Here is a 22,091-nt window from a genome sequence, read left to right on the forward strand (position 1 = left end):
TCCCTTACAGACCCACGCCAGGCTTCTCCCACATCTAGTATATTTCAAGGTTAGAATACACGATCGATCATATTCTATTGATCCTTGAGGATGACGAACACGCCCCTAATGTCAATTATTGTTTGGCCCGTCTCGAGACTAGTCCATGTAGATTGAGTGAGCCTCATCTTCCCGTCCCCTAGCGCAATGCAAGGCCGCCGAGTGCGACGGGACATATGCCTATGTACCCACATGTTCGGCCACAGTGTGTAGTATCTAGGTACATCGGCGATACTTCAGTATTGTCCCCGTGTAAATACGACGCACTTTGACTACTGCTAGAAATCGTTTCTTTTCTCCCGTACAAGCTCATGATCGGTGGGCACTCCAAGAATCAGGAGGGTGGTGGAGTTTATTGGAGGGATATCAATTGCCCGACCGCAGCTGGCATTCCAATACATCTCTACACAGGTTGACGGGCTTCGGTTAGTTTCAACCGTGAGACCCCGAAATCTCGGACTTTCCAATAAGTATGATCAGGTGGTACAAGATGACACTGGCTTGTTTCTTTCCTGTCCGTCGGCAATTCCTAAGCATTTTGTTTATCGTTGCAGGTCCTGACCGTCATAAAGGAGTCCTGCCTCCACTAACCAGCCATATTTCTGCTGTCCACCCTTCCTCTCGTTGAACCATCATTCATTCGTTCTTTCTCTCTCTACCTGTGGTATATTCATTTTTCTCTTCTAATTTTTAATATCCATGCCTGCCTAATATCATCTATCATACCATATACGCCGACTCGTATACAGATACCGACAAATCAACACAGCAACCGGAAACCCTCCCCGTCGACATCCATCATGCTTACCCTACCTGAACATGGGTCGGAAACCCAGGAGAAGTTCGACACATGTCACGACATTGAATCCATGAAGTCCATGCAGAGTTTCATGCAGATGAATTCGTCGCAGAGCATTGCCTCATTCAGCCATGCTCGTCATGATTCCGACCGTACCCTCATCCCAGACCACAGCCGCCAGTGCCTTACAGCCGATACGACCAAGACCAAGGAAGAGCACCCGGAAAGTAAAATCGCAGAGGAATCGAGCACCTACCTTGAAGGGTGGTCACTGTTTCTCCTCTCCGTGGCTATTTGTCTCGCTGTCTTCATCATCTCGATAGACCGAACGGTCATCACTACGGTATGTGCCTCGTCCAGCCGCAGGTGTTGTAGTGGGAGTCTGACAACCTTTAGGCCATCCCCTACATCACGGAAGAGTTCCAGTCTACCAGCGATATTGGATGGTACGGCTCCACGTACCTCATCACTGCCTCAGTATTCCAGCCCGTCTATGGTCGGGTGTACACGATGTTTTCCGCCAAATGGTCCTATCTCGCGTCCATTGCCGTGTTCGAGATCGGCTCCCTCATTTGCGGAGTTGCTCCCAACTCGACGACTCTCATCATCGGGAGAGCAATTGCAGGCTTTGGAAGTGCCGGCATACTGACTGGAAGTTTCGTTGTCGTTGCCTTTACTGTCCCTCTCCAGAAACGACCCATCTACACGGCTGTTGTCGGAGTCATGTGAGTACTATTGATTACCCTACACATCCTTCGTGTATTCGTTTCAGTCGCTAATCCGACCTCAAGGTTCGGTGTTGGTGCTACTGTTGGCCCTCTATTTGGTGGAATTTTCACAGACTTCCTGGTAGGTACCGTCGTCATTGTCCATGCTGTTGCTTTCCTGACACGTTGCAGGTCTGGCGGTGGTGCTTTTACATCAACCTTCCATGCGGGGCGCTCACCATCATCGCGTTCTTCATCTGCTATCGTTCGAAAAATGAGCGCTCATGCGACAAGCCTCTGAAAGAGAAGATACTGTCTCTTGACCTCGTTGGCAACGCCATGATATTGGGTGCCGCTGTGATGCTGTTCTATGCCTCGGAGGAAGCTAACATGGGAGCGGCATGGGACTCTCCTCTGATCATCGGCCTCTTCACCGGATCTGGTGTCACCGCAATCCTCTTTGGTGTTTGGCTCTGGTACAGACAGGACGATGCCCTTATCCCGCCCTCCATCATATGTCGGAGGACCGTGGCAGCTGCCGCTGGAATGGCTTTCTTTGTCTACGGCGCACTCTTGCTACAGTCGTACTTCCTCCCGGTGTGGTTCCAAGGAGTTCTTGGAAAGAGTGCCCTCATATCTGGTGTTGACATGATTCCCTACTTCGTCATCAACGCCGTTTTCTCCGTCATTGCTGGAGTTTTCGTCTCTGCGGTGGGGTACTATGTGCCTCCCTGTCTGGTGGGAAATGCGATCGCAACGGTTGGCTGTGGACTTCTCACACTGTTGTCCCCCGAGACGACCACGGCCCAATGGGCTGGCTTCCAAGTCCTCGTGGCGGCTGGTTTCGGGCTGTCTATCCAGCAAGGCTTCACAGCAGTCCAGACAGTTCTATCGGAGGAAGAAATGGCTATTGGAACTGCTGTAGTCGTGGCATGCCAGTCCCTTGGAGGGTCTATCTTCATCTCTGTCGGCAATACCATCTTCCAGAGTCACCTGCTTAGCGAGGCCACTCTGTCGAAGTTCCCAGACGTCGATATCAAGGCTGTTTTTACGCGCGGTGCTACAGCCTTCCGCGAGTTCGTGCCCAAGGATACCTTGCCTGAATTCGTTGAAGAGTACAATGAAGCGCTGAGGTATGTGTTTACGGCATCGATCGCCTTGGCTGGGTTGAGCTTCATCTGTAGCCTGTTTTTCGAGTGGAGGTCTGTTCGAGGTCAGAGGTTGAAATAGGCTCCTGTTCATCTAGTGCATTTTCTGCTGTTTATATTTAATTGTTCATTATCGAAATTGTAAATACAATATCAACAATTTGTCTTGTAATTCTTCCATGGTCTCAGTAGTAGTTCCATCATCCTCCTTTTCCCTTTTATATCTGCTCTTATTGTGCTTCTTTTTCGTGTGCTTGACTTGAATCGTTGCATCTTGGCTCATCACAAGTTCCTCTGCGCAAGGGATTCTTGAGCTTATTACTACGTTTCATATAATGCAATATGCAGTACGGTACCTCTCTCTATAAGCACATTGTGTAGGACCGGCACATAGGGTATCTGCGTTAGTAACACTACACGTTATGAAGGACAATAATTCGATTTGGAAGGCCACCCACCATCGTCAGATTCTGCGATAGCTGATTGAGAATGGAAAGGGGAAGAGGTCAGCTTACTTTGCGTAATCTGCTATTGTCACCTTCCTTTTTCACCCTCCCTGTTACATGCTGCGGTGCACTCGTACGCATTCCTCAATCCACAGACGAGGACCACAGTTCTGTCATGCCAAGGAGCTACAAGCACGGGGTACTCCGGAGTAAGCATTAGTTATTTGGGTCCACGTTAATATCCGCTTCTACTATTCCAACATGCCTTGGTGCCAGTTACCCGGTGTACCTTGAAACTAGGGTTGCGAAATATGGACGTGGCTTACGTGACTAGACCTCGGACTAACCTCTTAAAAGCCGGTCATGACCTTGAATAGATAGCATTGTTCAGAGAAGAAAAGACAGTCCACTTATACATCTGCCGGTATCTCGTCTGCGTTTTCTCGCGTACGGCTCACATATTACAAAAGTTTGGATGTTGGGAAGTTTCTGTGTTCGTGCTTCGTTAAAGCATTCTAGAATTGCATGCACAGCATATACACGTATCTAAGATGTTTCCAACAAAGGCATACATATGTATTCCGTAGACTGCGGCTTTCATTTACTCCATAACTGTGCGTGAGCCAAGAACCATGGCTAGGTCAATCGCCCACACTGTCATAGCTGTCTTGATGGGTGCTGGGGCTGTCGTTGCCTCACCGGCCAGGAGATCCAGCATGTGCCAGCGCCAAAAACGCTGGCAACACCACGCCTCATGGCGTTTTGACGGCGACGGTCTTCCAGCCGGCCTACGGGCAAGCAACCAGGACCAAGCTTCGGGGCTCAACTTATACCGCCTAGGAGACGTCATTGTTTGAAATAAAAACCGGGAACTTCTCGTCAACGGTGGCCAATCCTTAATCTCTGTACATAGGCGGGCAGGTGACGACCGGGGCGGAAAATATTCTCTATACCAGCGTCCGTACTGTTGCTACTTTTACGGAAGCCGGAAAAACACTTTATTGCTCACCCTTTATCTTTTTTCTCTCTCTAACGAATGGTACCTACAGGCAGCTTCTTCTATGATTCAGTCACGCAGGAGACAGACATTGAGTGGCTTTCTGGTGCGAACTTCAACCAAAAGATCAGAGTCCGCACCGAAGGTTCCTGGGCCTTGGGTTTCCAACAACTGGCCGAACGGTGACCAAGGTTCGAGCCCTGACCCCCCTTTCAAAGATGCCCTCTCCAAGATCCATTCAGTTTTAATGGATTACCACACCGCTTAAGCTCTTCACAAACTACGCAGTGAGTGGCACTGAGTGTATTCTTAGTCCATTAGATTTACATGGAGTGAAAACACGTCCTTATACATCATTCATTGTTTTGAGCGGCATATAGCAATAGAGACATCTACTAATAGTGCCCATCAAATCCTAAGCCTTGGTAATATTGTGACGAAAAACAATACGGCGATTGGAGTTCTAGTCTTAGACTCGTTCTCAGTGCCATAGTCGTGGGTAGCACCGGATTCTTCTAGTATACATAGCATTTTCAGGCGTACCGGAAGGAATACTGGCATTATGTCAACCAATCGGGGGTGTAGTCAAGATGCCACCCTGCCTAGTGTGGGTGATACGTATAGATGCGAGTATTATAGAACTATAAGAAGTCCCATTTTATAGCATGGTTTGTTGTGTATGAACAGGGGCCGCCTTGCGACGTAACAATGTGGATTTATAGCTGTGGGGCTCAGAGACGTAATATGATACTATTCCCCTTTTCGTTTTCTTTCCTTTGTTATGAACCCGTTTACCTTTTCGTATGAGTTGGCCCCCTAGCTGCAAACACAATCAGGACAAATGTCAATTGTCACAATAACCCGTTCCCATTTAAAGAGGCTTATGGACTAGCGGTGTTTAACAAGTGGGAGTTTGGTCCACGGCAAGTGCATCTTTTCAATCACATGTAGGAGTATGTGTAGTATTACGGATATCTGCTTAGATACCTGCTTACTCGTAAAGATAACACGCCGTAGCCAGTATACAACTCCACCTACATGTTGCCTTTAGCGGGAATAGGCTACGTATGCCAAGTTCCCGGCAGAACGCAAGCCAATAACTAAACCGGACTAGTTGACGCTGACACGGTTTATAACTGGGCACAGTAATCGGGAGCCGGGCCGCATCAGTTTTTGGCTTGGTACAGCAATCTTCGTTTGCCGTCTGTTCCGTGGGATACGCAGTCACGCCTGGGAACTGGTGTCACAATCCATCTAATCAGATGCATCTGGACTTTTTCCGTCGCATTTCAACCCCACTCGGCGTTATGCCGTTGTTCTGGGCGGATGTCTATGGGGCGATTATTGAAGACCAGACTGTTGAAGACAGTCAATGTAGTCGTTGTGCGGGTACGAACTTACCTGTAGGGGGGGGGGGGGGGGGGGCTACGAATCAGTATATATTTGACGATCATCCCCTGATGTTGGAAGATACGGGCAGTTTCTTGAAAACCTCTTGCCGTATTCCTGAGGCACCAGCACTATGACTTTCCGCTCTATGCTTCGCCGAGGCGTGGCCGCGACAAATGCTCCCGACATGACCAATGAGGTAGCCCAAGGCAAAAACGAGAATACTGCCCGCTCCCCCCAAGATCCGGCCGAACTTGGTGATATGAAAGAGGCGTTCGAGGACATCGTCAGCCCAGACGCACAGCGCGGTGTGCAAGATGTCGAGGCCGTAACAGCCACCTGGTCGAGAGGCTCTCTCGTAGCAGTCTTCATCTTGTGTGTATTTCTTCGTACTCCCCAGGGTGCTCTCCCGGGCGCCCTCACACATGGTGGCAAACGTCGTTTACAACAGATCTTTATAGGATGTTCCTGCTGTACTTTGTCAATGCCATGCAGTCCACCATTCTCGGTAGTCTGGTGGCTTTCGTCACGAGCGACTTTGAGACGCATTCCCTGCTCACAGTCATTTACATTGTTGCAAACGCCATGGCAGCGGCCGTGTACATACCCATGGCCAAAATGCTTGACGTTTGGGGCCGCGGTGAAGGGTTCCTGGTCATGGTTGCCTTTGCTACGCTAGGCTTGGTTCTGATGGCCACTTCCCACGGCCTCTCTACTTTCTGTGCTGCAGAGGTAAGCTTGATGCGGTGCGAGAGCCGTGGTGTAGCAAGGACTGATGGCCCGCTCAGGTCTTCTACTCGATCGGCTTCGGCGGCATGACCTACAGTATCGACGTCATCACTGCCGACACCTCCCAGCTGAAGAACCGTGCACTTGCTTTTGCCTTCACCTCTTCACCATACATGATCACTGCTTTTGCCGGTCCCAAGGCTGCAGAGGGATTTTACAACGATATCAACTGGCGGTGGGGGTTCGGAGCATTCGCTATAATCCTCCCCTTTGTAGCCGCACCCTTATTCATCCTCCTCAAACTCCACCTTCACAGGGCCGAGAAACAGAAACTCGTCGTAAGGGAGAGAAGCGGCCGGACACTTCTGCAGAATATATGGCACTATGCTCTCGAGTTCGATGGTACGCCCGAGTGTCTTCCAAAACATCCCCATCGTGCATCTTGCTGACATTCAAAAGCTCTTGGCGTTGTGCTATTTTCTTCCGGCTTCACCGTCTTCCTCCTTCCATTCACACTCGCCGATTCGGCCCCGAACGGCTGGTCCTCGGGATACATTATTGCTATGATCGTCGTCGGGTTTGTCGTTCTCGTGATCTTCGGGCTGTATGAGACATTCCTGGCACCTGTCCCTTTCATTGATGCCAGACTCCTTGTCGACAGGACCGTCGTTGGCGCATGCCTGCTGGACATTACGTACCAGGTTTCCTACTACTGCTGGAACAGCTATTTTACTTCCTTCCTTCAAGTTGTCAACAACCTCAGCCTCGCGGAAGCCGGATATGTTAGCAACACCTTTGATGTCGTATCGGGTGTACTGCTACTCATAGTTGGTTTCGGCATCCGGAAGACTGGCTATTTCAAATGGCTGCTATACATTGCAGTTCCCCTGTACATTCTTGCTCAAGGCCTGATGATTCACTTCAGGCAGCCGACCCAAGACATCGGATACGTTGTCATGTGCCAGATATTCATCGCCATGGGCGGCAGCATTTTCATACTGTGCGAGCAAGTCGCTATTCTGGCAGCAGCAGATCACAAGAACGTTGCCGCGGTGCTTGCTCTACTGAACGTGGCTGGCAACCTTGGCGGTGCAATCGGCAACACCATCTCGGGTGCGATTTGGACCAATACTTTTGAAAATGCTCTCCGGCGCTACCTTCCCGAAACATCCCAGTCAGACGTGGATGCCATTTATGAGGATCTTACCAAGCAGCTAAGCTATGAGATGGGCAGTCCCGAGAGGTTGGGCATCCAGAGGGCGTATGGTTACTCACAGACGAGGATGCTGGCAGCTGGAACTGGCATCATGGCTCTGACGTTTGTCGCTGTTCTTCTGATTAGAAACCTCGATCTGAGGAGGATCAGGCAAACAAAAGGCATGGTGTTTTAGGCCTGTGTATATTCACTACCACTCTACTTATTGATGCCAGTACGCGACCTCTCTTTAAGGATGTTCTCTTTCTCATGTTCTCGTCATGTATATATATATATATATATAACGCAATGCACGTAACCTGGGCAGGAAGTTTTTCTTGCAAGTTATTTTTACAGTCACAGAATATGTAGTGCAGTGAAAACTGCGTCTCTATCTCTGATACTACTCCTATTGAGTAGAATATATGAAGTATGGCAGCATCAATGACTACTGCATCCGTCTACTCGTATAACATTACATGTCTGTACCTAAGAAGTACATGCAGCAAGGCAATAGCGAGATCATGGTGTATTCAAGTTGATCAATACGAGTGAGTAGACCTATAATCAATATCAATGGTTATTCTTCTTCACATTGGTATCGAAGACTTTCCCTCTTATTATTACTGACTTGTCATCACCCCCAGACGCTGTTCAAGCTGACTGTTCAAGGAACTGTGGTTAGTGTGGTACCCAATGATGCATGACTAAGCAGAGGCTGCTGCCACACTTACATCTATAAATAGCCTTATGGATATAGATTTCCTTTCTTTTCAATAATTAAGCAATGAAGATAAACAGACCGATCTAGGCCGTACGGGAAGGCAGAGACCACTATATTCACGTCTACGGGTCATCGTGCGTTGTCGCCAGCAGGAAGCACCACAAGATGCGGTCCAGGGTGGACTATTAATACCATCAACGAAGCCTACTCCACCACCAAACACCTTCCCAGGATTGCTAATGCCAATGCCCCGCCAAACTCTTCGATTGCCCCACCAAACACTCTTCATCCACCTTGACACGCCGCTATCGGTTTCGACCAAAAAACTGAAAAGTGATCGAGGAGAGTCTGTCATAGCTCTCTTCCCCCGCCGATACTTTGAAACACTCGCTCTACCTTCCTCCATCGGAAGACCTCTGTGCGAAGAAACAAGAAGACGGCTTGCTGAGGCGCCTCGCCATGGCCGACTTTCGGCAGCTCGCTCTGGAATTTGTCCTGGCTGACGATGAGGCCAAGTTGACTTCGATTGCTCAGAAAGCGGCCTCTGGTATACGTCTCCATCTCGTGACCCCCAAAAAACTGTATACTGACAGTTCATCATAGAGCTTCAGAGTGGCTCGGCCAACTCGAACCCGGTAGCCCGCTGGGTGGAGGCGGTACAGCCCTGGATGCCCGGGGCCAGTGGTGATGAGGCTATGACCGACGGCGATGAGACACCGGATTGGACAGGGAGAGCCAAGGGTAAGATTTCCAACGACGGAGCTTCGAGAGGAAACGGAGGTGCTAATGCCAAGCAGCATTGGACTTCTTGTCTAGAACCCTTCACTACCTGGATGACAATATCCTTAAACCTAGCCAAGGTGAGCGATAAGCGTCTTGCAGCACGCATCATCGACGAATGATGTTCATCGGCTTACTGACACGCATCTTTTACTGAAAAGTGAAACTGCTCGTCGGATTTTTTGGCGCCATGTTCGACATCGATCACAAGGCCGGCATCCTGCCCTCGGCTACAGCTCTCTCGCGCATCGTAGCCATGAAGGCATTCCAGCCTTCCAGCGCCGATACTGTCATCCAGAAGGTGTGCGCACTAAGGGACGACTTTGCTCGCCAAATATCCAAGACACGGCTGGCAGTATTCGAGCTTCTACGCTCGCTTATCACGGCACCGGGGATCGCCAGCTCTCTACAGCACAAGTACGGCGCCTCAGCTGGTTTCATGGTCGACTTGCTTCAACTCTGCAGTAATGAGAGGGATCCCAGTTGCCTCATGGTCTGGTTCGACATTCAGTCTTTTTTCCTTCGCGGATACTCGCCGTCCACGGAGGTCATCGAGCAGGTGTTTGGGACATTCAAAGCATATTTCCCCATCTCGCTCCCGCGCACATCTCCTAGCGGCATCACCCCGGAGCAGCTCAAGTCGCAACTGCGGAAGTGCTTCACCGCCAGCGACAAGCTGTCTTCCATGACTATACCTTTCCTACTCGGAAAGATTGACCAAGGGGAGGGTGTCACGGTCAATGTCAAAGTGGATATCCTCAAGACCATCAAAGCCTGTCTGGAGCAGTACGATAACCCGACACGGTCGGTAACTCCGTACGTCGAGCGGCTATGGAACAGCCTCAAGTACGAAGTGCGTAACGGGGAGATTGAGGACACAATCTGGGCCACGCTCGAGGTTCTCAAGACAATAGCTACGCGACTCAAGGGAGACGACCTGCGCGACTACTCGCTGATGGTGACGCGCGACTGCGTCAACGATTTCTCCAACACCGTGTACATGGCAGCTGCTGGGCGTCTCATCACCAGTGTCCTCAGTGCCACACCAGTGTCGTTTCTACTGATGGTCTCTCCGGCGATCACGCACATCAAGGAGAACCTGAGGCATCCCAAGGGGCCTAGTCACAGCCAGGACTTGCTCAAGCTCCTGCATGTCATCCTCGAGACCAGGATACTCTTGGTGGAGGCAGACATGGCTGCGCAGGAGAGAAACGACTTTGATGCCATAGACCAGAGCTTCAAGTCGTTGTATGACGACGTATACCGGAACACGATTGAGCTCGGAGTCAAGGCTGACGCATCAGAGGACGATCTGAAGTTGGCGACACAGGCAGTCCAGGGAGCTGGTGCCCTTGTCTACCAGAAGCCGTCCATAGCGTATGCTTCCTCGGAGGAACGTTCCAGGGGTTGGCTACTTCCTGGTGATAAATGCTCTGAGATCTGCGACATTCTCTTCTCCATCATCATCCAGAAAGTAACGGGCGAAAATACCGATATTCAATCCCAAACCTCGGATGAGCTGATAAACAAGACGATAGAAGCCTTGCAGCGCTCAGTGACCGCATACCCCTCTGGATTTGCTCACCTGGTGCAGAGAGGGGTCGACTTGATGCACTCCAGCTGGATCACCCAGGGAGACCAGGCTGTGCCTATGATGCAAACTCTCTGCCCACTGTTGGCATATGTAGGCTGCTCCGGAATTTCCGCCTCTCCAGTCGGTGGATTGAACAATCTTATCCTCGTCACTTCGTCGCTACACAGGGAGCTGGTCAGCGCCATTGATATAAAAGCCAGTGTGGCGGTCTGGTGCGCTCTTGTGGCCGGGCTTCAATCCGCCGTTCGTTGCTTCAGTGATGCCTGCAAAAGCCATGACATCGCGTCAGACAAGGCTTCCTGGGAAGGCGACTGGCTACCTGCAATTGAGGCAAAGTACCCCTCACTCAAAGAGCCCGGATCTAGTACATCAACCGAGGCTTCCAAGTCCATCTCCGAGGTGTATGGAGATTTTTTGCTCATCAGCCTACACTTTTCACGCAACCTGTATCGAAAGGCTACCAAGACAGCCAATAGTTATGGAGGGTCGGAAACGAAAGCTCTCGAGCTCAGCGATGACTTCAATACGTCTGATAACCCGGCTGAGAGCCAATACCTGTATCTCGTCAGTACGCTTGCTGGGTTTGTCTTCCACGAGATGAGCGAAGGGCAACAGCTGGCTATAGGTGCAGAGGCATACTCTCTCCACATGTTCCGTGATGACTTCATATCGGTTGTCCCCGGCGACAAGACTTCTTCCTGGGACTGGGCGACATCGCAGAGACTGAATATCCTCTGTCTCGGCATACTTGAGGCTCTCCGCCCAGCTGCTGTTTCCCGACTAGTACGTTATCTCTCCCCTCCGCTTGTAATCTTCCCACGTAACCCAGCGATTATCTTATTCTGACTCGTATGTGCGTGCTAGTTTACTGCCGGCGTTGCCCAACATCTGATTATCAGCGGCATATCCACGCAGCACAAATTCGCCAGTGCATCTGCAGCGTCCGTGTCACGGTCAATTCTTGCCATCCTGGCCAATAAGCACAAGATCGAGACCATTGAGACGGTTATGGCGGCTGTTGATAAGGAGTGCGATCTGGTCGTCACCCAAAAATCATCCAATGCTAGCGAAACGCTGGACAAGGCTACATCGGTCGTGGCCCTTGCGGCAGGCATGCTTCGACGCTACAGTGGAAAGCAGGCACAGGGGCTCCTGCGGATGCTTCGAGTGAGCCCTACGCTTCCGACGATCGGCCATCATCTTGCTCGGCGATTTGAAATGATCTTTGCCCAGCAGAAAGTTCTTTCCAAGGATGGATATGCCATTGTGAAGCCGCTGTGGATGCAAAAAATGTATATAGAGCTGGGTAAGCCCCTGATTGCCATTGCGCTCGGCCGGGATTCTGCTGTAACAGACCGCGTCATCAGGACCAACTGCAGCATCGCCGTTCTTCTGACGGTCAAGCACATGAACTACGCCATCTACGAGGAGGACGCCGAAGATATCCTGCGTATCGCCATCACCGTGGCCCAGACCATTAGCACGGGTCCGGACGTCAGAGCTGCCTTCGAGGGCTTGAGGAACATCCTCGCTGAAGCTCCAGCCAAGGGAGAGCCACACTTAGCCAGCATCGTCACCATCTGCGTCAATACATTCTCGCAGAAGCCACACGCGCCACTAGACTGGCTCCCGGCTGACTACTTTGCTACAACAGACGACGTGCTTGACGAGTCGCGTGCTGCCAGCGGGAAGTCTGCCCTCGAAATCATGGCTGCTCTGCCCAAGCTGTTTGAGTCCAGACACCTGTTGCCCCTGACCGCACGCGTCGAGAGGGAGTTGACACTAGCCTGCGGAAACGCATTTCGAGAACTGAGGAAGTCGGCGCGCGCAGCAAGACAATCTTGGAGGGAAATGCAGTGAGTTAGAAGGGAAGAGCTATTTTGAAGGACGCAGAAATCCGAGAATATCAGTCTTTTTTTGGAGTATCGGTAGACACGTAGTTCCATGACAAAGAACAAAAACAGGCATCCAAAGACACATTGTTACGACAAGTGACCCGCAGAAATCTTAGAGTGTGATGTTTTCGAAGGATATGAACGCTCTTAGTACATACAATCCTCTCACAATTCCCTACCGCCCCAATCTGAGGGCCCTCGATTAAACTTTTCGCCTCTTTCCTCCCGTCTTCTTGACGGCTCCCGATGCATCGGCCATAGAGTCTCCGGCGAGGATAGCATCGAGGAGCTCGGGATTGGCATCGATCAGCTCCTGCGACGCAGACTTGACACGCGTAGGGTCTGCCTTTCCAATGATGGGGACAGACGAGGCGAGGAATTCTTGGAAAGGGTTTGCGACAAAGCGACCTGTCTCGTCAAACCACTCAGTGAAGGAGCGAGATATTTCTAGAGATTGAATAATCTCGAGCTTCTTGCTAGGATTCTGGGTGCTGCCGATGCTGATCTTGAGGTTATAGACAGGCTCGAACTTTTTAGAGGAGCTGGCGATGAAGATCTGCAGTAAGTAGTGACCGGGTCAGCCGAGGACGTGGGCTCTCGGTTCAGCTGTCCCTCCCCTCAACATACCTGCTCTCCCGAGGGTGCGATGCCCTGATATATCATGCCCTCCTCAATCTTACCGGTCCAGAGCATGAGGGCGCCCTGCAACAGCGTGTACAGAGCCACGGCGACGGCCGTGTACGTCTTTGTGTCCTCGAAGCCGAGCTTGTAATCCCACAGGAAGCAGGCGGTAGCGACGGCGAAAGAACTGTACCCTATGGCGAGACGGACATCGGTCATGGTGTGCTTCTGAGTGAAGCCCAGCGAGTTGAGGTAGTTCGAAACGGCATCGTCGGTCGTGTTCTTAAGATCTGCGTTGCGCATGTTGAGCTGGTGGCAATCCAGAGGGCCGAGTTGCCAAGGTGGCGCGACTTACCAGCCTGGTTGTAAAGTGATATCTTTTCGGACGCCATGGCTGCACGAATCTTTGAGAGGCCGCGTTTTCGTCCAAGGGCAGATTATTGTAATTGCCGGAGTTGATCAAATGGTGGAATGGAGGTCTAGACGGCAAAAGGTGGCCTGTACATAATTGCCGGTACAGGCTACCTACGTAAAACAGCTGAGGTCCCTTGTGGATACCCGTTGTAAGGCGGCATGGTCTGGTGGGGGGCACAGAGCGCCGCCTCTACTGGAAGAGGAAAGGGTACAGGCATGGAACGGCACCGGCGGAAGTAAATTTCCGTCTCCCATCAGCTACGAGTAGCTCACGGTGCTCTGTCTGCCTATTGCGCCAACTGCATCGTCCAAATTACTCGATGATAGCTCCCCTCCAACCATTCACTCAAAGAACGGGATCGCATCCATAATACCAGTGGCTCTCTCAAGCGTAACAGTCATGGCCGACATCCCCGTGCAGACCCTTTACAGGGACCCCCAGCTGTTGTACGTTGAGAGAAGTCCTTCCCCCTCCCTCCCCTCACCGGAGGGCACTGCTATCATCTGTCGCTGACCACTTGTGTCTCTCTAGCTACTGGATCCTGATGCCCATCTCTATTGTCATGATACTCACGGGTGTTCTGCGCCATTATGCCACCGTTCTCATGGCCACGGCCCCTAAAAAGCTCGATTTCAAGGCCATGCGTGAGCAGCGATCCCTCGGTCGCGGTGTCTTTCTACGCACCAACCACCACGTCCTTTCGCAGTCTTCGTTCGAGACCCGTCGCGATTATCTCACCACTGGTTACGAATTAGGGGTCTTCCTTAAGGATCCAGAGAGCAGGGGCCAGCCGCCTGCGAACCCGATGACGGATCCGTCTGCCATGGATGGCATGATGGGCATGATGAAAAACAACATGGCTATGATCATCCCCAACACGCTCATCATGAGCTGGATCAATGCCTTTTTTAGCGGATACGTCATTAGTACGTCTCATCAATGACCTGTCATCCCAAGCCCACACTAGACTTGCTGACCAGATATCCCTAGTGAAACTGCCCTTCCCCCTCACCATCAAGTTCAAGAGCATGCTCCAGGCCGGCGTTCAGACCAAGGACATGGACCCCCGTTGGATGTCTAGCATCAGCTGGTACTTCCTCTGCATCTTTGGCCTTCAGTTTGTCTACGTCTTCCTCCTCGGTAGTGACAACGGTACGTATAGCCGGCTCTTCTATCCTGTTCGTAACCACCGTCGTTAACAATATTCGTTCCACACAGCTGCCAGCCAGCTCAACCAACAGATGCAGGCGCAGCAGATGCCCAATCCTATGGCCGCTGGCCCCGGTCAGGACCCGGACAAGCAGTTCAAGGCTGAAGCCGAGAACTTGGCTGTCGTGGAGCACTACTCGGTCCTAGATGATGTCGAGGACCGTCTCCTTGAAACACTCAATTCGTAGGCTTCATCTCAAGGTGCGATGGCTGCGCAGATACAGCTTATGTAGCATTACGATCTAGTAAATGGTAAATACATCGGTATATTTTCCAACTGCCATTGATCCCTTCCCTTTCCTTTCCCTTCCTCTCTGATGTAATTGGGAAGCCCGCCTATGCGTCCCACCACAGGCATACGCCAAGACCTTCGCGCGCCATGCTGCCCTTGATCCTGTACGGCGTCTCAACCGTGGCATTGTCTCCTTGTGATGGGCCCGCCGGCGCTTGATCGTGCCACTCCTCGTCAATGACTTGGAAACGAACCATTTCGTGAGTATCGTAAAAGAGGCGTTCTTCATCAAAATTCCAAATCCATAGCTGTTCGCTGTGACTGCTGTGATGGTAGATATGGTGTCAGCCAGATCTCTCAGTCGAATTTCCCAAGCGGCTACAAGGCCAGTTCTTACTATTCGGCGCCCGAGGGCAGTTCCTCGTAGGGAACAAAGATGTCGTCAAAGAAGTCTGTTCGCAGATTGATTCCAGCCGGCGTGGAGCTGCGGATCCTGGCTAGCATAACCTCTCCTTTGAACGGTCGGAAGACCACCATGCGGAATTCGACTATGCACCTGTTAGAAGGGATGGCAGCTCTGGCTTTGGTTGGGCTTTGGTTCGGAGGGATAGCTGTACCGTTGACATTGACGAGACCGGTGCCATGACCGATAAGGCCCTCAGATGTCCAGAGTAGATCGTAAAGACATATGCACAATCCTATTTTCTGAACTACCTGTGTGTGTGTTTGTCTGCGTCAGTACAGGCCTACAGGGATGGGAAGAAAGGTTGGTAGATATCAGCACCTTATTGGCGTATTTGGCATTGATATTATCCTCGATGGCATCTATGCTCCTCTTGGAAAAGTCGGATGGTGCAATTTGCACCAAGTCCGCGATCTTGGTCTGATGACGGCGTCAGTCCTGAGTCAAAGACCTCTCAATGGGCTGGTGGGGGATAGAGCAATCTGCTTTCTTACCAGGATGAACATGACGTAAATGTGAAGAGGCGTGACGGGGTCACCGCAGATGATACAGTACTAGACTCATTGCACACAGCCTCATAAACTAGACTGTGTCTTTCACGCCTTGATAAGCGGCTCATAGAATCTTTGACATTACCCGTTTTTGACTTGTGATCTTGAAAGAGTCAAAAGACTATGGCGGCAGAAAATGTGAGTGCGATGTGCGCCTTTCCTGATATGGATTAGCCTTTTTAGAAAATGGGCCACACCGCCTACTTTATTCGGCACTCTCAACCATATGTACTCGTACTGGTGCCGCTCCTCAACATCAGCTCATCCACTCTATCTTCGCTGAATGATTGTCTGAGTCGATAGGGAGAGATATTTCAAAATCCCGTAGATAGTATTGGAAGGCATATTTGGTTAACTGATTCAACAGCAATCGGTACGTTGGACGCGTCGTACGCATACCGCCAAAGTAAGGTGGGCAAGATGTGGAAAGTTACATAATCATGGCCTGGTGCTGAAGGACAGGACAGCAAGCATCACAGGATATTTGTAGCTTAAGCTTTCTAGTATCATATATTTCTTGGTATAGAGTTTGTACGAGTGCATATCTCATTTTCTTTTTGCCGCATTTATGTCCAAATCTTCTCTTGGTCCGTCGACAAGCAGGTATAGGTTTATTCGTATAATACGACGTCGGATTTTTTAGTCGCTTTCTCTGGGCAATTTCTCCCTCACTTAGTCACTGCGCCTGGCCGTCCCTTCCGTTTCCCAATATCTGTCATTACGAGAACGACTACCCATTCACTTGCCGCGTTACTTCCTTCCAATCGCTCCACATCCCTGCGAACGTTTTCACATCAACCTGCAGCCACCGGTCGATTCCCTTATAATGGCGGCCTACGGGTACGGACCTCCCCCTCCTCCGCCCTCGGCAGGAGGCGGACAGCGACCTGTGTTTCCGAATCAGGGGCCTTCCTACACCTCTCAACAGGGTCAGGGTCAGAGTCAGGGCAATAGAGGCTCCGGAGGACCAAGTGGTCGTGGCCGAGGTGGCCATTTCTCCCGCAGTCAAGCCCGAGTCGAGTACAGCAAGCCGCCGCCGCCGCCGCAGTTTGCCTACGCAGGCCAGCCATATCCAGCCCAGCCCTACGAAAGCGCACACCCGCCGCCGGTCGCAGGTGCATATGCGCCTCCCCACGCAGCCCAGTGGCATCCCGATCAAGCGCACACGCCCCCTCAAGCTGCCCATTCTCCTGCGCCCATATCGTCTTCTAATTATCACCCCAACTATGCCCACCAGCCCTATGCTGCCCCCCAATATCCCCAGCAGCCGTCCTATGCCCCATTGCCACAGCAATACGGTCAGCCTTACCAAGCTCAACCGCCGCCGGCACACTGGAACAGCCAGGGCCACGTCCAACCGCCGGCGTACGGAGGTGGTCGAGGACGAGGGGGTGGTTACAATGATGGGAGGTACAGGCATGACCAGCCACCACCTCCCATGAGCACTTCCTATCTCCCGGCCTACCCACCAGCCCAATACCAATACGGCGCCCCTCCCCCTCCCCCTCCCCCTCCGTCTCAGTCGTCACACTACCATGACGGAGGTCATCGCCCTGGACGTGGGAGAGGAGGCGGACCTCAGAGAGGTGGAAACATCAGGGGTCGAGGAGGTCACAATGGTGGAGGCAGGCCGCACAACAAGCACAATAATCATGACGGCCGTGGTGGGGCTAAGCAGCAGCATCAGAAGCACCAGAACCAGAACCAGAACCAGAACCAGAACCAGCAGCATCAGAAACAAAAGTCGGACAATCCAAACCTTGGCAAAAAGAAGAAGCGTAAAACAAACACGCTCGGTCTTACGCCGGGAATGGAGTCTGAATCTGAGGATGACGAAGGGGAAGAGAAGGCGCTTGAACAGCTCTTGGGCCAGGAAAGATACCAGTAAGTGGCGGGCCTAATGTCAGTCAGACGTGAATTCTGTAATGTGCCGCTAACATGAATGTGGCAGGCTCGACGATCTTGCCAAGTTCTTGCTCGAGCGAAGAAAGAACTTCCCTACCAAGGCGCGTGCAGAGGCCAAGAAGGCTAGCGAAAAAGAAAGAAAGGCCGAGGATGCTGATTCCGCCCTCATCCGAGAGCGTGATAAGTTGAGGAAGCAACTTGCCAAGGTGGAGTCATCTATCAAGCGCAAGAGAGAACCTGGAGACGAAGGCGACGAAATGAGAGACCTATCATTGAACGATACGGAAGATGATGACAAACCGGAAGTCATGTCTTCTAAAGCTCCTACGTCTGTGTCAAACCCTCAAGCTCCACATCCCCCGGCGGCAAAGAGGGCCGACATTAGTCGGCACTGTAAGTACTTCTCGACAGGTGGCACATGTGGCAAGAAGAGCAAGTGTCGTTTTGTCCACGATACCCAGGTACGAGAAGCCAACCTCAAGGAGCGTGAGGCCAACCATGGACGCCTCACTATCCAACAACGCCTGATCCTCAACGATAAGGAGCAGGAAGACCTGGCCATCCTCGAGTCTATTCAGTATCTCCGCCAAAAGGGCATCATGTCCAAGAAGGAGGCGACAGTCAAGGATGGAGAAGGCCACGCTGAAAAGGAAGAACAGGATGAACCCTCGCCTTCTGTGCCAATGGCTGCGCCGACTCCTTCACCCAAGCCCAACTCTTCTTCTCTCCCTTACCCTCCTCCCAAGACCAGCCTGTTACCTGCTGCGCCCCCATCTTTGCCCCCGCTGCCTCCTAAGAGAGAGCCGATGCCTTCGCCTCGCCAAGAGCAATCCCATTCCTCCACTATCACGAGCCGCGACAGTGTCGATAATGGCAAGAATCAGAACGGGCAAGACTGGCTTGAGGAGGCTTATGGGAACACCAATGGCCAGAAGCCTCCGAGCGATAGCCTGCCTTGATGATGTGGCCTTCGATTTGTGCTGGCCTTGTTATCGAATAACCTTGGTTGTAAGGGTTCCGACGAGCAATACTGTTCTTGTCGAGTTATCGTTCATGTCCAAATTGGGCCACGTTTTCAACCCCACGTTATTCGTAGCCACACCTTTATTTCTTCACATTTTACTTGACACACACATACACACACACACACACACACACACACATACATACATACATATATATATATATATATATATATTATATTTTGGAACAGCCTCCATCCCCCGTATAATACTTGCATAATACCTGTTTTCTTTCACGAGCGAATTTTGCTTGGTCGCGTGCTTTAAATATGTCACAGGCTGTTGAGCTTGATTCGCAAAATTGGCGAGGTGCCTCAACTGGTAGTCTACGCTGTTATCCAATTTATAACCCGATGGACGTCTCGCCCATTCCAGCAAATAAACAAAGATGAGCAAAAGTACAAGAGAGGAGCTTAGGGGATAGAGGAATTATATGGTGAAAGACCTAGCTCCGACGCTGTTGACAACTAGACAAGAACAGAGAGAGAAAAGGGGAAGTTAAACGAAACTGAAAAAAGTGGAAAGTTGCGCATGTAAATGCTTCAAGGGATATGTAAAAAACGCCAACCGCCTTCCGTGTAATGCACAATGTAACAAAGGAGAGTAAGAAAAGGGCAACGCAGAGGAGAGAAGCCGTTGACAAAAAGAGAAATGTGAAGAAGAAAAAAAGAGATCTGTTATCACCATAGTGCATGTGTTAGGAGCGACCTCCGCCCATAGCCTTCCTCAAACGTTCAGCCTTTTCAGCCTTGCGGATCCTATCACGGCGCTCTTCCTCAATGTCTTCGCGGCGGGCGATTATCTCAGCAAGACGCTCCTCACCAGTAAGTTCGTCAATACCGGCCTCCATGTCAGAGGAGCCGTCTGACGCGTAATCGTACCGAGGCCCGACATCTTCCTCTTCATCCTCGTCGTATTCGATAAAATCGTCGAGCTCCTCATCGTATTCGTCGTAGTGGGAGCGCCCGGAGCCGCTGGGCCGGCTGGGCTTCCTGTTGAGCAGGGCTCCTCCGCGAGGCTGGTCCTTCTGCGTCTTCCTGGGGTTGGAGGATGAGGGGCGGGCCGTGCCCGTGTAGCCGAGGGTGGCTGTGGCCGCTTTTTTGACTTTCTTGACCGGCACTTCGGACTCCTCTTTGGCAGTAGATGGTCTCGGGGCACCTGTTTTAGCGGGCAGTCTTCCGCGAGCGCCAGGGGCCGCTGCCCGGTCCTGCAAAGGTCTCGCGGTTCCCTGGTACCCCGTTGATGATGCGCCTGCCTTCTGATCTGGGGTGCGAGTCGGAGCCTTGCCAGCAGGAACGTTTCCAGCGAACGCCTTGCCCACGGGCGCCTTCCTCCTGTCCGCTTTTTCTATCTTGTCCGCCTTTTTGTGCTGAATCTTTCCAACCTGCCCCATAACCTCTTGGGCCTTTTTGGCTCGAGCCAACACCTCGGCGTATGATCCCTTCTTGGGTGGGACCTTCGAAGCATCAGCCGTGGGTGCGAGGGATGATGAAGGCTTGACCGACACGGGTGGCTTGGCGGAGGTTCTTTGCGAAGTAGTCGGCCCTGGTCTCGGCGCCAAACCAGATCCATTAGAAGGGCGCGAGATGGTCTTCGGGGAATTGGTTGATTGCGGACGTGGTTGGGCGGGCTTCGAAGACGGCTGCGGAGGCGACTTTCGTGCTATCTTGGATGCGGGTTTCGGGTCGTCTTCGGCTTTGCGCTTAGTGACAGATGGCGTGGTGCCACTGATGGAGTTGAGAAGATCGCTGATCTGAAGGGGAAATTAGTCAGTAAAAGAAGCAAACAGGGTTACAGTCAGGAACGGAAGACTAACCGGCATCGTGAACGGGCCCAGGGGTGATCAGAGGGTTTGTGTGGTCAAAGAAAAAGGTGCACTGCTGGCTGACCGTGGTGATGGGCGGGTTGCCAAGTCTGGTAGTAAAAACTGATGGGAAAATTGTAGTGAGGAGGACGAAGGATGCTTGGAACAGGTGTATTTTTCAGCGGTGACCGACAGCGCATAGGCAGGGGAGTATGAAGCACGGAGTTCTGGCCATGGCACGTCAACACCGCTCTCCTTCTATAATGTTGGATTGGGTATCATGGCCAGGCTGCGCCGGGGGGGACGCTGGTAGAAACGAAGGACAAACAAAAGACGAACGCCACAATTCTAAACCACACAAGCCAAGGCTGAGGCACGTGAGAGCCGGAGCCTCATTTCATATATGTGGCGGTACAGTCAGCCCCACCGTAAACACCACCAGTGGAAAGAAAGAAGATAGAAAAAATAAGGTACGTACCCCCGCCCTAAGGTCATTTTTAGCGCCCACAGAAAAGAAAAAAGGTGCATCTTTCTGTCCCGCGATTCACCCAATTTGAACTTCTTTCAACCCATCAACAACCACCTCCAGAACCCGAAGGTTTCAGTCTCCGCCCAACTTGCGGTTAAATTGATTGATTCCCGTGTTCCCATACACCAACAGTGAGTCTCATCCCTCCCATTGCCTTCTTTCTTTGTTCAGATTACTATCTGCGATTCGCGGCGCCCCAACCTTCTTTGCGAAATACACCGACGGCGGGCTGACAGAAGCACCTTTTGAATCGCACAGAAAAAAACCCATCAAAATGAAGCACATCGCCGCTTACCTCCTCCTCACCCTTGGTGGCAACGAGTCCCCCTCGGCCGACGACGTCAAGACCGTTCTCGAGTCTGTCGGTATCGAGGTCGACAGCGACCGCCTCGATAGCCTCATTTCTGAGCTCGAGGGCAAGAACATCAACGAGGTACGATCCCAATCCATTCTCCATCTTATAGATATATCCAAACATTTCGTTTGCATACTGACATACACCACTATAGCTCATCGCCGCTGGTTCTGAGAAGCTCGCTTCCGTTCCCTCTGGTGGTGCTGCTGCCCCCGCTGCTGGTGCCGCTGCCGCCGGTGGTGCCGCCGAGGAGACCAAGGCCGAGGAGAAGGAGGAGGAGAAGGAGGAGTCCGACGATGACATGGGCTTCGGTCTCTTTGACTAAGCGCCTCACCTCGCCTAGTTGTAACTACGAAGAAAAAAAAAATCACCTGGATGGTCTGGGGCAAGTTGGGGACAAGGCAAATGTTTGGCTGCATTATGGACGGTTTCTTCTCGGATTAGGATTTGGGAGGTGCTTCCATTTGGTACCCAGCTAATGGAATGATTAACTCTCCTCGTTCTCCAATGCTTTTTTTCATACCGATGTGTATTCTCCTCTCC

At 51.6% G+C, this 22,091-nt stretch overlaps 8 protein-coding genes across 8 annotated transcripts; 5 read left to right on the top strand and 3 right to left on the bottom strand.

Moving 5' to 3' along the window:
* Window positions 1-839: 839 nt before the first annotated feature.
* On the top strand, window positions 840-7,645 carry GMORB2_6485 (Major Facilitator Superfamily; the record flags this gene model as incomplete). Its single annotated transcript, XM_035468455.1, has 8 exons — window positions 840-1,181; window positions 1,235-1,563; window positions 1,630-1,687; window positions 1,738-2,678; window positions 5,655-5,900; window positions 5,987-6,257; window positions 6,314-6,656; window positions 6,714-7,645. The coding sequence occupies 8 exons, from the start codon at window positions 840-842 to the stop codon at window positions 7,643-7,645; spliced, it is 3,462 nt and encodes a 1,153-aa protein (XP_035321589.1).
* Window positions 7,646-8,632: 987 nt separating this feature from the next.
* GMORB2_6486 (DNA repair/transcription protein MET18/MMS19) lies at window positions 8,633-12,407 on the top strand (the record flags this gene model as incomplete). Its single annotated transcript, XM_035468456.1, has 5 exons — window positions 8,633-8,720; window positions 8,777-8,914; window positions 8,971-9,033; window positions 9,115-11,330; window positions 11,412-12,407. The coding sequence occupies 5 exons, from the start codon at window positions 8,633-8,635 to the stop codon at window positions 12,405-12,407; spliced, it is 3,501 nt and encodes a 1,166-aa protein (XP_035321590.1).
* Window positions 12,408-12,644: 237 nt separating this feature from the next.
* On the bottom strand, window positions 12,645-13,455 carry GMORB2_6487 (Microsomal signal peptidase 25 kDa subunit (SPC25); the record flags this gene model as incomplete). Its single annotated transcript, XM_035468457.1, has 3 exons — window positions 12,645-12,998; window positions 13,070-13,353; window positions 13,419-13,455. 3 exons carry the CDS (start codon window positions 13,453-13,455, stop codon window positions 12,645-12,647), a joined length of 675 nt encoding a protein of 224 aa, XP_035321591.1.
* A 422-nt stretch (window positions 13,456-13,877) lies between these two features.
* On the top strand, window positions 13,878-14,875 carry GMORB2_6488 (Integral membrane protein DUF106; the record flags this gene model as incomplete). Its single annotated transcript, XM_035468458.1, has 4 exons — window positions 13,878-13,924; window positions 14,010-14,404; window positions 14,469-14,630; window positions 14,697-14,875. 4 exons carry the CDS (start codon window positions 13,878-13,880, stop codon window positions 14,873-14,875), a joined length of 783 nt encoding a protein of 260 aa, XP_035321592.1.
* Window positions 14,876-15,023: 148 nt separating this feature from the next.
* On the bottom strand, window positions 15,024-15,888 carry GMORB2_6489 (uncharacterized protein; the record flags this gene model as incomplete). Its single annotated transcript, XM_035468459.1, has 4 exons — window positions 15,024-15,243; window positions 15,317-15,633; window positions 15,704-15,802; window positions 15,877-15,888. 4 exons carry the CDS (start codon window positions 15,886-15,888, stop codon window positions 15,024-15,026), a joined length of 648 nt encoding a protein of 215 aa, XP_035321593.1.
* An 871-nt stretch (window positions 15,889-16,759) lies between these two features.
* On the top strand, window positions 16,760-18,797 carry GMORB2_6490 (Nuclear fragile X mental retardation-interacting protein 1 (NUFIP1); the record flags this gene model as incomplete). Its single annotated transcript, XM_035468460.1, has 2 exons — window positions 16,760-17,817; window positions 17,885-18,797. The coding sequence occupies 2 exons, from the start codon at window positions 16,760-16,762 to the stop codon at window positions 18,795-18,797; spliced, it is 1,971 nt and encodes a 656-aa protein (XP_035321594.1).
* A 760-nt stretch (window positions 18,798-19,557) lies between these two features.
* On the bottom strand, window positions 19,558-20,682 carry GMORB2_6491 (SPT2; the record flags this gene model as incomplete). The annotated part of the gene is made up of 2 exons (XM_035468461.1): window positions 19,558-20,613; window positions 20,677-20,682. 2 exons carry the CDS (start codon window positions 20,680-20,682, stop codon window positions 19,558-19,560), a joined length of 1,062 nt encoding a protein of 353 aa, XP_035321595.1.
* Window positions 20,683-21,467: 785 nt separating this feature from the next.
* GMORB2_6492 (large subunit ribosomal protein LP2) lies at window positions 21,468-21,873 on the top strand (the record flags this gene model as incomplete). Its single annotated transcript, XM_035468462.1, has 2 exons — window positions 21,468-21,626; window positions 21,703-21,873. 2 exons carry the CDS (start codon window positions 21,468-21,470, stop codon window positions 21,871-21,873), a joined length of 330 nt encoding a protein of 109 aa, XP_035321596.1.
* Between the last annotated feature and the right edge of the window lie 218 nt (window positions 21,874-22,091).

This window comes from Geosmithia morbida, assembly GCF_012550715.1.
Source record: "Geosmithia morbida isolate 1262 chromosome Unknown scaffold_6, whole genome shotgun sequence".
NCBI lineage: Eukaryota > Fungi > Ascomycota > Sordariomycetes > Hypocreales > Bionectriaceae > Geosmithia > Geosmithia morbida.